General features: G+C 40.6%; 1 protein-coding gene across 8 annotated transcripts in view; it reads left to right on the forward strand.

The window, feature by feature from the left end:
* PIKFYVE (phosphoinositide kinase, FYVE-type zinc finger containing) overlaps positions 1-13,004 on the forward strand; it is an 87,427-nt gene that overhangs the window by 4,976 nt on the left and 69,447 nt on the right. The window contains exons 1-6 of one of the 8 annotated variants that reach the window (XM_042949974.1): positions 615-784; positions 4,231-4,411; positions 6,687-6,839; positions 7,102-7,137; positions 10,362-10,480; positions 11,183-11,354. In XM_042949974.1, coding sequence (XP_042805908.1) covers positions 4,240-4,411; positions 6,687-6,839; positions 7,102-7,137; positions 10,362-10,480; positions 11,183-11,354 — 652 coding nt within the window. In that variant the 5' untranslated portion in view covers positions 615-784; positions 4,231-4,239. Of the gene's footprint in view, positions 1-614; positions 785-808; positions 929-4,230; positions 4,412-6,686; positions 6,840-7,101; positions 7,138-7,277; positions 7,704-10,361; positions 10,481-11,182; positions 11,355-13,004 lie in introns of those variants that run through there. The other 7 variants (XM_042949969.1, XM_042949966.1, XM_042949970.1 and 4 more) reach the window with 7 other exon arrangements.

A 13,004-nucleotide genomic window follows, 5' to 3' on the forward strand; every position in this document is an offset into this window, starting at 1 on the left:
CACTTTGGGTTTCATTAACTTTCTGACCTCCCTGCCAAGTCCCACCGTTGGGGTCAGCAGGTTTTGGCGTGTTGTCTTCAGCTAAGGGCACAACGCTCACAGCAGGACAAAAAGATGGATTAATGCTAGCCAGGCTGAGCAAGACCAGGCTCGGTAATTTTCTTGGCACCCAGTCTTGGCAACACACAACTTGAATGAAAACACTAGCTGTAGAGCTCCCATGACTTACTCTGGGTAAGGCGCTGTGCCAAAGGCTTTACGTGCCATGTTTTCCTTAATCTTCAAAAAAACTGTCCGTGAAGTGGGTATTGTTATCAGCCCCATTTTACAGTTAAGAGGGCAGGGGCCTAAGGAAGTTAGTAATTTGCTTAAGGTCATCTGGCCAGTTATTGACGGAGTCACTTAAGTGTGACAACAGTCGTCGCTCTCCTGAGTGTCAGTCCCTAGGAACGCTGAGCGCGGTAACACATTACGAGAGCCCATGTCATCGAACACATACGGTAACCGCGGTGGCCCAGCCAGCACCCGTCCGGTGACCCGACACGCGTGACGCTCACCCATGCAGTCGCCCTGCCTTCCTCTGGGAAGGAGGAGGCGGCCTAACCAGCCAAGCTGTCGAGGACGACTCTATCTGAACTCGACTCTTTTTGCCTGGGCGTCTGATCCAAACGTGGCGCGGACGGGAAGAAGAGGGCGGAGCCGGCGGCCGGGAGAATTGCGGATTGGAGAGAAGGAGGGACAGGGGGCGGAGCCTTCGGGGGAAGGGAGAAGCCGCATCAACCATGTAAGTGGCTTTGCTTCCTGCAGCAACCGCCGGCGGCCCGAGTCCTCCCGTCGCTGCGCTCCGGAGCTGGCTTTCCGCGCCTGAACGGGGTGAAGCGGCGACCGGGGTGGAGGGTGGCCGGCGGGGCCCAGGCGGGAGGCGCAGGTAAGGGAGGGGGCCTGGCGCGCGGCCGGCTGGCGCTGAGAGTAAGGAAGAAGGCCGGTTTGGGGAGCTCCGGGGCCAGAGCCGAGGGGAAGGCTGAAGTGAAGGCGAGAGCTGAAGCTTCACCACCGTGGCTGGAGGCCGGACTGTGGCCGAGGCTGGGCAACGAAGGGCAGAGAACCGGTACCCGCAGCAAGCCGGCTCCCCGATTCCCCGGTTGCCCCTGGTCTGGGAGCCGGGTGCGGCTGTTCTTGAAGAGGTTTCCTTGGAAACATTTGAAGTTCTCTTGCCCCTCTCTTGTCCCACGTCTCTCAGCTTATTTCGGAGGTGCACAGTCCCGTTCCTCCTCCCTCTCTGATGGATCAGCTCCTAGTCTGTGTGTCAGAGGTGCATCCATAGACTGAAAAAGAAAGTTCTTGAGCTGCAGAAAACGACACCAGTAGTGGGTTTTCAAATATGAACAGACCTCTTTAAAAATATTTGTTTCTTCTACTTGAGTCCATCCCATTACTACCTATGTTTCAAAGTCTCTTGAGGAGGAGACTTGATTTCCCATTTAGTATTTTACCTTTGCTTATAATGTTCCCAGCAAAAGCGTGAGGATGAAATGCGATGGATGTTTTTAGAGAATTAAGATATGCCCAGTGTAGAGATTATTTTTAAGATATTCAAGAAATGTGAGAAGTGCTAGAATTCTGTAGAAAGCAAGTTATTTATGTTTATCTGAGATGTGTAGGTATGTGTTAAATTATCATTTATTGATTCAGTGCATACTCTTTTAAAACCAGAGGTAGTGGTTTGGTTTTGCACTCTCTTATTTCAAACTTATTTGAATCTCCTTTTCTGCCACTCCAAAACTTTCATTCTATCAGGATTCAAAAATAACCTTAGTTGTTTGTTTGTTTGTTTTGGTTGGGTTTGAGCTTTTGACAAAGATTGGGCAGGTCGTCTGTTCTGTGGAGCAAAACAACTTTCCCTTCTTCTTTTCCTGTGGGCTCCCATTTTCTGCTTTCTGGGAAGAGTAATGTGGATCACGTTGTGGTCTTCCTTTAGTGTTTCTGTTGGCATGTTGGTCAAAAATTGAACAAAAAAATCTTTGTTGATGGAAACTGACAATTCTAGTATTCAGCTGGCCTGCATTATTAGATATGTCTTGAGTATTTTTAAAAACTGTATTTAGAAATTATTCAGCTGATACTTGGATTTTTTCATCCACTATATTTTGAAATTGGCTAGTGGATCTGGCCTGTGTTCTACGTGTAATACCTGATTAGCCTTCACATTGGCTTCATCACCGAGATAGTGTGTGGTGGGGTAGCCTTGAAATAAGAGGCAAAGTACTGGCATTTGGAAGGCCAGGTTAATATTTCTAATTGCCTGTCAGCAAGGAGGCCTAGTTTATATCCCAGACAGTAATTAAGCTGCCAGAGAATAAGAGTTGTAAGGCAGTTTTTTCAAGATGCTGGTGTCATTATGAAATTGTTAAGATTAGCTATGTGATTGTGTTTATGTTTCAGAGACTGCACTTGCTGAGCGTTTTCATGGTAATTTTTATGCTCACATCTCCAAAGCTTATTAATAGTTTTGTATATGGGTGACCCTCAGTAGTAACGCTGAGATTCTTCATGCAGATTGCTAACTCTGCTTCAGATGCTACTTATGTCACAGTAGAATGTGGACTGTTTTTCCAAGCCTGAGGGTGGTTGTTGCAATCACACAATCCTTTGTCTTTAGTACTCTTTTTTCTTCCCCTTTTTCTCTCCCCCCCCCCCCCCATTTTGAGTTGACACGAATTCGTTTAGCAGCTTGCTTCAGAATCTTTTATGCTGGAATATGGATTGTCATGATAATTTAGAATTGTTGACTATTCTCCCCAATAGAAGGTGGTATTAGAGACCCTTTCTGTCTCCCTCCATCTCCCTCACTCCCTCCCACCCTCTCCTCCTTTCTCCCTCCTTCCTCTCTCTTCTCCATCTCTCTCCTTCCTCCTTTTCCTCAACACTCCTTCCTCTTTTTCTTCCTCCTCTACTCCCCCCCATACCAATAAACATTTATTGCCAAATCATGTTCAAGTCCATGGTTTCATTTCTGCTTTAATCAATTAAATTATTAATCAGGAATTTAGATAGGCTGGAATTGAAGTCTGTGAAGAGCTACAATAATAATTTCGATCTAAAGAGGAATTCTGGGATAAAACTTGGGGTGTGATTACAGTTCTACCACTGACTGACTAGTTGTGTGACCCTCAAGAAAGTCACTTTAGGTTCAGTGTGCATTGGTTGCCTCAAAGGCAAAGTGTAGTAAGGCCAGCTCTGTGCGCTTTCCAGGATTTTTGTAAAATTAAAACAAGGTGGTAGATACGATTTTGAAACTGAAAAGCATTTTGTGGGAGTGTGATGTCCTCTTTGTAAGATATAAAGTAGATGACAAAAATCAAAAGTCATCTATAGTACTTTAATGACTACAGTTATGCATAGTTCATGGTTGTCATTAATTTGAAGTGTTAATACGGCAGAAAAGAGACATCAGTGTTTTTCTCTACCCTCCATCTGGTGATGTGCTTACCTTTACTACTTTGGTTGAACTATCATTTTTGGTTATTTAAAAAAAAAAGCTCTTGAAGATCTTCATTTTAATGTCTATATGAGGTTATGCTTAGAAGGAGAAAAACCAGATTCACGTGCCTAGGAGGAGAGATGACAGGAACAGTTTGTTGATTTGAATAGTTCTTGAGGAGATGAGGCACAGTTTGAAGAAATCTTTGAGGTTGTACAGAAATGTCATTAAGGGATGACTTTCATTTTCTTTTCTTGGAAATATTTATGTTTTATATTTTTAAAAGAAAAATTGAAATAAATTAAAAATTTTTTGAGGAATTAATATGGTTGTGTAAAACCAGTTTTCCTTATAACTTTAAACAGCTGTTGAGTTATCTCTTTTTCCAAAAAAAATGTTAAAATGGAAAAGATATAAATTATGTGAAAATGCTTTTTATTTCTTTTTTCCTGCTCACATTTGTACCTTACCTCCAAATTACTAATAATTTTTATATTTTCTGTAGATTAAATAGCAATGTTGAAAATTAGATTGGCTGTGTAATCGTAGTTTCAGTTGTCTGACACCCTTCCTTATGATCTAGACTACAGTGTTTTTAAGCCTTAATTTGCAATATATACTAAACTAGATTTATTTACTCTTTGGTTTCAGAGATCAGAGTTTTCAGAGTCAGATTTCCAGATATTTAGGTATGCTGTTTGGAATCAAATTTTGGGCTTCCTTAGCAACTCCTATCTTTTGTTTTTTAGACTCATGAAATGGCCACAGATGATAAGACTTCCCCAACATTGGACTCGGCTAATGATTTGCCTCGATCTCCTACTAGTCCTTCTCATCTCACACACTTTAAACCTTTGACTCCTGATCAGGACGAACCTCCTTTTAAATCAGCGTATAGTTCTTTTGTAAATCTCTTTCGATTTAACAAAGGTAAGACTTGTTCTTACAGATCAGAGAACCTGTAATTTTGATTTTCTAAAATTCTCTTGTTCAGCTCAGCTTTCATGCTGTGTCTTTGCAAGAATGTGAAATATCAACAAGGAGATAGCTTTAATCATCGGTCACTGGGGTTTGCTGCTCAAGAGAAGAAAGCTAGAATTTTCCCTGTAATCTTATTAGTTATTGGTAACTGAAGGTCTGAATTGAAAAATAATGTTAAAAGGAGATCCCTCTTTGAAGGTAGCATTTTTTTTTCGTTTCTTAATATGTTTCAACTTTCTTAAGTTCACAGAATGGACTTTGTTTTTATGGGGGTAAATAGCCAAAAGATTTTAATTAAAGCCATAAAACTAGAAGACTCAGCACCTGGGAGGAAAGATTCCTATTTTTCCAAAATTGAAACTGTCAGCATGCTTCTTGACTTAAACCTGTTAGATTAAGATGTAAGTGTAATAATATCAAGTGAAGAGATACTTTTTACCTATTTATATAAGGAAATTTAACATCATGCAGGACTTTTATTTAATCAACAGTCTGTATTCCAAACAAATGCATTGCCCTCAAAACTTCCATTCCAGGATCAGGTCCAGGATTACATACTGCATATAGTTTTCATCTATCTTTTGTCTCCTATTCTCTGTCTTGTGAGATGGACATTTTTGTAGAGAACATGCCAAATATTTTACAAAATGTTCCTTAATTGGGATCTTGCTTATTTTTATTTCTTTAATTGAAGTATAGCTGACGCCTAATGTTACATTAGTCTCAGGTGTACAGCATAGTGATTTTGACAAGTTATACCCCGCTCCCCCAAGTGTAGCTGTCATCTGTCACCATACAGCGTTACTGCAGTACCATTGACTATATTCCCTATGCTGTATCTTTTATATCCATGACTTGTTCATTCCATAACTAGAAGGGAAAAGGTACTTTTTAAGTGAGCTCTTTTGAAGTAAGGTATTTTTTACCTGGAAGAAAAATTTTAAAAAATAGGGGCGCCTTGGGTGGCTCATTCAGTTAAACATCTGACTCTTGACTTCAGCCTAAGTCATGATCTCACGGTTCCTGAGTTGGAGCCCTGCGTTGGGCTCCGCACTGACAGCATGGAGTCTGCTTGGGATTCTCGCTTTCTCTGCTGGTGTTTTCTTTCTCTCTCTGTCACTCAAAATAAGTAAATAAACATTTAAAAAAAAATTTAAAAAAATATGGCCTATTATCTCTGCTTTATATTTGGCTGTATTATTTGAAATGCATTAGAAAGTAATCCCTCTTGTAAGGAACTTGAGGGTTAATAGTTTAATTAGTTCAGAAGAAATTTTAATAGTATTAACAGACTTTTTTAAAGTTTGTTTATTTATTTATTTATTCATTCATTCAGAGAGCAGGGGAGGGGCAGAGGAGAGAAGGAGAATGAGAATCCCAGCAGGCTCAGCACTGTCAGCACAGAGCCTGACAGGGGGCTTGATCCCATGAACTGTGAGATCATGACCTGAGCCAAAACCAAGAGCTGGAACTGACTGAGCCAACCCAGGTGCTCCAGTATTAACTGACTTTAATTAGTAGTCAATTTAAAGTTCTATGAAATCTCCTGTTAGTCCATTTTTAAGGTAATGACTTTTTAGAAAAATTTTATTGTTTGCTTTTAGATTTACAGAAAAATTGGGAAGATGGTACAGGATTCTCATATACCCCCACACCCAGTTTTCCCTGTTATTAACATCTCACGTTAGTATAGTGCACTTATTACAATTAATGAACCATTATTGACACAGTATTATAAACTAAAGTAAGTGTTTTATTCATTCTTCAGTTTCTACCTAAAGTCCTTTTTCTGTTCCAGGATCTCATGTGGGATTACACATTATATTTAGTCATCATAAGACAATAATCTTTTTGTTTATTCAGCAAATGTTTTTTGAGTACCTATTATCCACTATTGCACTGTTTTAATAGTGCATGGGATCTATCCCATAAACAAAGCAGATAAAAAAAATATTCGCCTTTGTGTGAAGCTTACATTCTATTTCCTTTAATATGCTCAAGGTATTTCTAATGAAAAGTAAAACAAACTGAAGATCACATGCCAAGGAAGAAATATTGGCCCATAATTTTGCCACTTTCTTGAATATCTTTTTTTTAAGCTAATTTTTAGTTATGCATATATTACGTATATACATTATCTTCAGAACAGTTTTATCTATTCCTTCTCTTTGCTGAACTCTGAGTCTTAGTTTTGCAAATAATGCCAAGCTTTCCTTTGCTACAGAGCGAGTGGAAGGGGGCCAGGGAGAGCAGCCCTCTCTAAGTGGAAGTTGGACCAGCCCTCAGCTCCCTTCAAGAACACAGTCTGTGAGGTCACCTACACCTTATAAAAAACAGCTTAATGAGGAACTCCAGCGGCGATCTTCAGCAGTATTAGGTGAGACAGTGTTCTTATTTCATTCTTCTCTGTGTGTTACATTTTTCCAGACATTGTGTTTCCCAGGTTATTTAGTGACTTAACTTTTCTGCTGTTTGGAATAGTCAGGTGCTCTTCAGAATTCATGAAACTGTTACCTAGATAGTGAAAGAATTTGTTGATACCTAAAAAAAAAATTCTTAAGCATTTTGTTAAATTTTAACTTAGGCCAAGCACAGATATCTTGACTGTTTTTTTGATTAATTACTTGCTTGGGTTTCAGAAGAGAACAGTTTGCAACATCCCCAGGAGAATACAGGTTAGTTTCAACTTTGTGAATTAATTCTGCATCTGTTCTTGGGATGGCTAGTATAATGTGGTGTGCATGCCTCTGGCTGCAGAACTCTCAACTCCGTTAGTGGGCTGCCCCTTGCTCTTGTCCTTCTGTCCTTGTTGGGATGCGGACTGTCATTGTGGCTGGATAAGCTGAGCTCTTGCCTGTTTGTTCTCTGTCCTGGTCTACTGTAGTCATCTCCTTCATTTTCATGCTTTTCTGATGAGTATAGGCTGGGGATCAGTGTCTGAATGAGAGACTAGACAAAGTCAGTTCTATGTTAGATTCTATGTTAGAGTTCTATGTTAGTCAGTTTCTGTTAGATTATTAAACTCAGCACAGTGGCTTGCCCAGCTCAAGGGGGCAAAAGAAAGGCAGTGAGAGGTGACATAATAGAGGAAGAGGGGGCAGCATTAGAGAGGGCAAAAGAAAGGCAGTGAGAGGTGACATAATAGAGAAGAGGGGGCAGCAAGTGTCCCTGAACACCAGATCTTGTCTTGTCTGGCCAGTCTTCCCCGTGAGATCCTCGAGTGAAAAGTGGGCAGGCATAGGTAATGGTGGTTGGTGAGAGAGCTCTTCTAGCTAGTTCAGACTCAGTTTACGACCTCCTAAGGACTGGAGTGGGGCGGGCTGCATCACCACTGCAGGTTTCCCAGAGCAGTGAGCCTCTGCCTGGGTTACATCAGCCATTTGGAAGGAAGAGTCAGAAAGTGGGAAGTGGGGGAGAGAGAAAGGAGGCCATCCTTACTTTAACCTCTAAGCTCAGTAAGCTCCTTTGCTTTTGAACCTGACCTCTGGCAACACTACTGTTTTTGTGGAGGGGTCTGACTAAATCCTATGCTGAATTAAGCATAGAATTTCTTTATTTGTCAAATTGAGGAGTTGGACTAGAATCTAATCTCTTAGGGGTTACAAACTGACAGCCTACCACACCTTGTCGTGGTGTTTTGATGAACTTGAATTTAAATATCACAAGGTGGAGCTTGTAATGTCTAGTTTGCTGCAATCTCCACTACTCCTTACTTTCTTTTATCAACTCCGTTTGATTCTTTGATTCTACCTTAGCTGCTAGAAGCATTTAAGCTTCAGAAGCCTGAGACTGACCAATCAAGTTCATTTTTCTTTCTTTCTCTCTTTTTTTTAAATGTTTGCTTATTTTTGAGAGAGAGAGGGAGAAAACAAACATGAGCGGGGAGGGGCAGAGAGAGTGGGGGCCAGACGATCTGAAGCGGGCTCTGCACTGACAGCAGAGAGCCCCATGTGGGGCTTGGACTCACGAATTGTGAGATCATGCCCTGAGCTGAAGTCGGACACTTCACCAACTGAGCCACCCAGGTGCCCTCAAGTTCCTTTTTCTAACAAAAGGCTGCAATTCCACAATTTACTTGCTATGTGACTTTAGGGAAGTCATTTAATTATGCAATATCCATTTTACAGGAGAAACAACTAAGGTTATTTAGGGCAGAGTGCTAGACCAGATTTCCTCTCAGATCTCTGTCACCTCCATCGGATACCTGTGATTCTGTTGGTTCCAGGAACAGTGTCGCTCTTCCTTCTCCAGTGAATGATGCTATTAGTACTCTCTTATACCTCTAAGCAGCTAGAAGGGGCTTCACGATTATTTGTTGTCCCTGCATGGGAGCACAGCTATTGGAATTCTAACAGCTTCGTCTACCTCTTTTTTCAACTCAAATTACGGAGAGTTGCTTTTTATTATATTGTGATATTCAAAATTTTGGTCATTCTAATACTTGTACCTTTTATTCTAGTAACAACACATCTGAGTTATCTGCTGAAATTAGGGTAATACTATTTATAGAAAGGTAAAGTTTTTAAGTTTTCTAACAGGTACAGTTTCAATAATCACTTCTGTGATTCAGTTGTCTTTAGAGTTCTTTGTCAGTTTAGAGGCCAACCTCTCATTTCTTCGTAATCCTTTCTGTCCCATCCAGCCCAGACAAAGAACAGCTAAGGCAACTAGCAAATAAGTGAGTTTGAGAAGATTTAAGGTGGTGTATTTTCCATCCTGATCTGCCATAGGTTATTAGGTTAATGAGTTTAAGCTAACAGAGATGTCAGCCTTTTTGTCAAGCCACCTTCGCTTGACTTAGGTTTTGTAACTGCCAGAGCCAGGAATAGGTGGTAGCTTCAGTGGTAATCTGGCTGCAAAATGAAATAACATGACAGCTTTGGTGGGCACACCCATTTTGGCTACAAAACTGAATTTGGGTTTGTTTTACTGTTGATAGGACTGGCATAAGTATTGCTATTTAAAGTGTAAGTGATCCCTTCCAGTTGGAGATGCAGGGTTAAGGAGGTGGCAGGAAAGGGTAGGATTGGAGTTCTAGCAATTCTTTGGCATTTTTATCTGTTTAGACTTGATGGAGGGACTTTTGTGGGTAAATTACCACCCTGGATGTTCTGAACTCTGTCAGAGTCTTTGGGGGCTGGGTTATTAAACTTTCTGATCATCTGCTCAATGGGGCTTAGGTGGTTTGTATGTAGACTGAACTGGACTGTTGCTTACTGTTTGACTATATAGGCTAAGCTAGGTTAACTCACAGAGGTTGCCTTTTCTTCTGCTAAATTTCTAGCCGGTATTGATTATGGCTTGGGACCAAAGAGCCCAATAAATCATTAATGAATTTTGGGGCCATTTAAGCAGTACATCTGGCAGAGGCCTCAAAACTCTCAGTGGTCTTATTAGACAGTGCTTGTGTTAGGTAGCCCTTACTTGCCTGTGAAGCAATGTTTTACATGGTAGTAAGAAATACTTCCAACAGCCTCTTACCTTTATAAAGACTAGTTTTTGGGTTTTTGTTTAATGTTTGTTTATTTTTGAGAGAGAGGGAGACCGAGCACGAGCGGGGAAGGGGCAGAGGGAGAGGGAGACACAGAATCAAAAGCTGGCTCCAGGCTCTGAGCTGTCAGCACAGAGCCCGACACAGGGCTTGAACTCATGAACCGTGAGATCATGACCTGAGCCGAAGTTGGATGCTTAACCGACTGAGCCACCGAGGCACCCCCTATAAAGACTAGTTTTAACTCTCAATCCATATCACTGGCTGGGAGAACATAAATTTATGTAAATAGTAAAAGGCACTATACATCACATATATATCTTCACACATGCCTTATTTTTGCATAGACAGTAAGGACTAATAACAAGGTTGCTTTTTTTTTTTTTTTTTTTGGTAAATCTGACTCAGACACAAGAAGGAAAGCAGAGCCTGCCTTTGGAGGTCATGACCCTCGTACAGCTGTTCAGCTTCGAAGCCTCAGCACAGTATTAAAACGCCTCAAGGAAATCATGGAGGGGAAAAGCCAGGTACTTGAGAAGATCATTTATCAAATATTTCTATGGGCCTCATGCCATACCCACTAAAATTGGCATAATGCCGCCTAAAAGAATGTCCAGTTAGTACTTCCTTCAGCTATGAATGTGTATTTTTACGTGTAAATTCTTAAGTTTATAAATTTTTTTCTCCTTTATGGTTAGTGCTTTTTGTTTTAAGTCAGTGCTTTTCTGTTTAAGAGGTATTTATTTAGCCCACCGTCAGCGAATAGTCTTCCATAGTTTCTTCAAGAAACTTCATTATTCATGTGAAGTTTTGGGGTCAAGCTTTATTTTTTTCTCATGGATGTCTAGATGGACCCAGCACCAGTTTTGGTTTTGAAAGACCATTCTTCACTGATTGCATTATAAATCTTGTCACGAGTCCACATATCATGTGTGCGGGTGTACCAGGGCTCTCTTTTCTGTTATATAGCTCCCGTTTTTTTCTATCCTTGAACTGATTTTCTGTCTAAAATTACCATAGTTTCAGAATAAATTCTGATGGCTGGTAATGTAAGTCCTTCAACTTTGTTTTTGTTTCAGATTGTCTTGGTCATTTTGGCCAATTCCCACATGAATTCTCGAAATGGTTTGTCAGTTTCTGCAAAAGAAACCTCGTAGGGTATTGATTAGCACTATATTTGTCATTGCATCCTTTCATATTTTCGATTTCTCATATTTTTATTGTTATAGGATAGCGACCTGAAGCAATACTGGATGCCAGACAGCCAATGTAAAGAGTGCTACGACTGTAGTGAGAAATTTACAACCTTTAGGCGCAGACACCATTGCCGCTTGTGTGGGCAGATTTTTTGCAGTCGTTGCTGTAATCAAGAAATCCCTGGAAAATTTATGGGCTATACGGGTAAATGCATTTCATTGAAAGTTTTACAGTTTTTAAAGATCGTAACTATAAGTCGTTGTAATACAGGACCAATGTGAAGCCAGTTTTTATTTTGGAGCTTCATGTGTGAGACATGGGGGACACAAGTGAGGGAGATACAGCTTTGTTTTAAAGGACTTTACAGTCAAATAATAAAGCAGGTGGACATGTTCATAAATAACTAGGGTAAAAGATAGTGTGCCATAGGTGCTAGCAAAGACCATAGGAGTGTTAATATTTGTTAGACAAGATGGTTAGGGGACATTACTAATGTATATTACCACGAGAGTTTTCATTTTACAAAGTGCAGATCTTCCTTGAGTTGTATGATACTGTGCTTTAGAAAATTGCATCTTACTCATGTTCTTTCATGAGTTGTAGCAATATGGAGATTTAAAATTATATGTTGAAGCAGAAAAAAATAATGATGTGTGGATTTATACAGTGACTTGGGAGTGCAAGGTGGACAGAAGTTTCCAAAAAGAGAAACCCTCTCGGCATCTCTCAAATTATTTTTGTTACCATGCAGATCTTCCTCTTAGCTTTACTCACTTTTTTTCCCATCACTAAACTGCTACAGATTTCAGAGTTCAGTTGTCTCTCATCAGGATTATGGCTATAGCCTTTAAAAGATTTTTTTTTTTACCTTTCGTTTTTTGCTTTGTCTAATTCCTTTTCCACGTTCTGGTCATTATTCTTTGTTAAATGCTAATTTGATCATGTCAGGATATTCCTGTGCCTGAAACCCTTTCAGAGCGACCATTACCCTTAGGATAAAATCCGGTCTTGTTAATATGGTTGGTGTGTCAGTTTCCCAGGGCTGCCATAACAAAATACCACAAACTGAGTAGCTTACAACAACAGAAATTTACTTTCTTACAGTTCTGGAGGCCAGAACTACCATAATGGCTCTCACTCCACAGGTCAGGGAACTAATGTAGAGATTCTGCCATTTGCTGAGTATGTTTATTCCAATTATACATTTGAGAACTGAGGAATAATGACAGAATAACCACTGAACCCACTAGAAGATGGATCTCAGCTAAAATGCTGTTGATCAGCTGACCTCTGTAAGCCCCTACTCTGACTGGCAGACTACAGTAAAATGTTGGGTCCCTTGGAATTAGTGTCACTTAAGAGCCAAAGTCCAGTAACTTCCCCAAAGTTTGACTGTTAACCTTTTTCTCAATGCACAGTCACCCTGATAAAAGGCTGTAGGTCCCTTTGGGGAAGGCTGTATACATTTTTGGCAGTGTAGTGGAGTTCTTCCTCAAGGGGACCCAGCCTTCCTGCTTCATTCATGGAATTCTAGGTCTATAAATGGCTCAAGTCTGAGAATTGGGGAGCCATGACTGTTTTTGATTTAAGTTAGACTACTGTCCACTTGATCTAGAGTTCTACAAATCAAGTAAGAATTTAGTGGACTGCCCATTGAATTCGCTTCTAGGAACACCATGATCACTGCCACAGGTCCTATAAGTCAGACTATTCTGATTGCTGCTTTGACTCTACTGTCTATTGTGGTATGCATGCCCACCTTGTCATTGGCGATGAAGTGCCATCACTTGGCCCCCGCCACCCTGGGATCTAATGGTCTCCGTTGCATTTAGGTTTTCCAATTCAGTGGCAGCA

Source organism: Panthera leo, chromosome C1, assembly GCF_018350215.1.
Source record: "Panthera leo isolate Ple1 chromosome C1, P.leo_Ple1_pat1.1, whole genome shotgun sequence".
NCBI lineage: Eukaryota > Metazoa > Chordata > Mammalia > Carnivora > Felidae > Panthera > Panthera leo.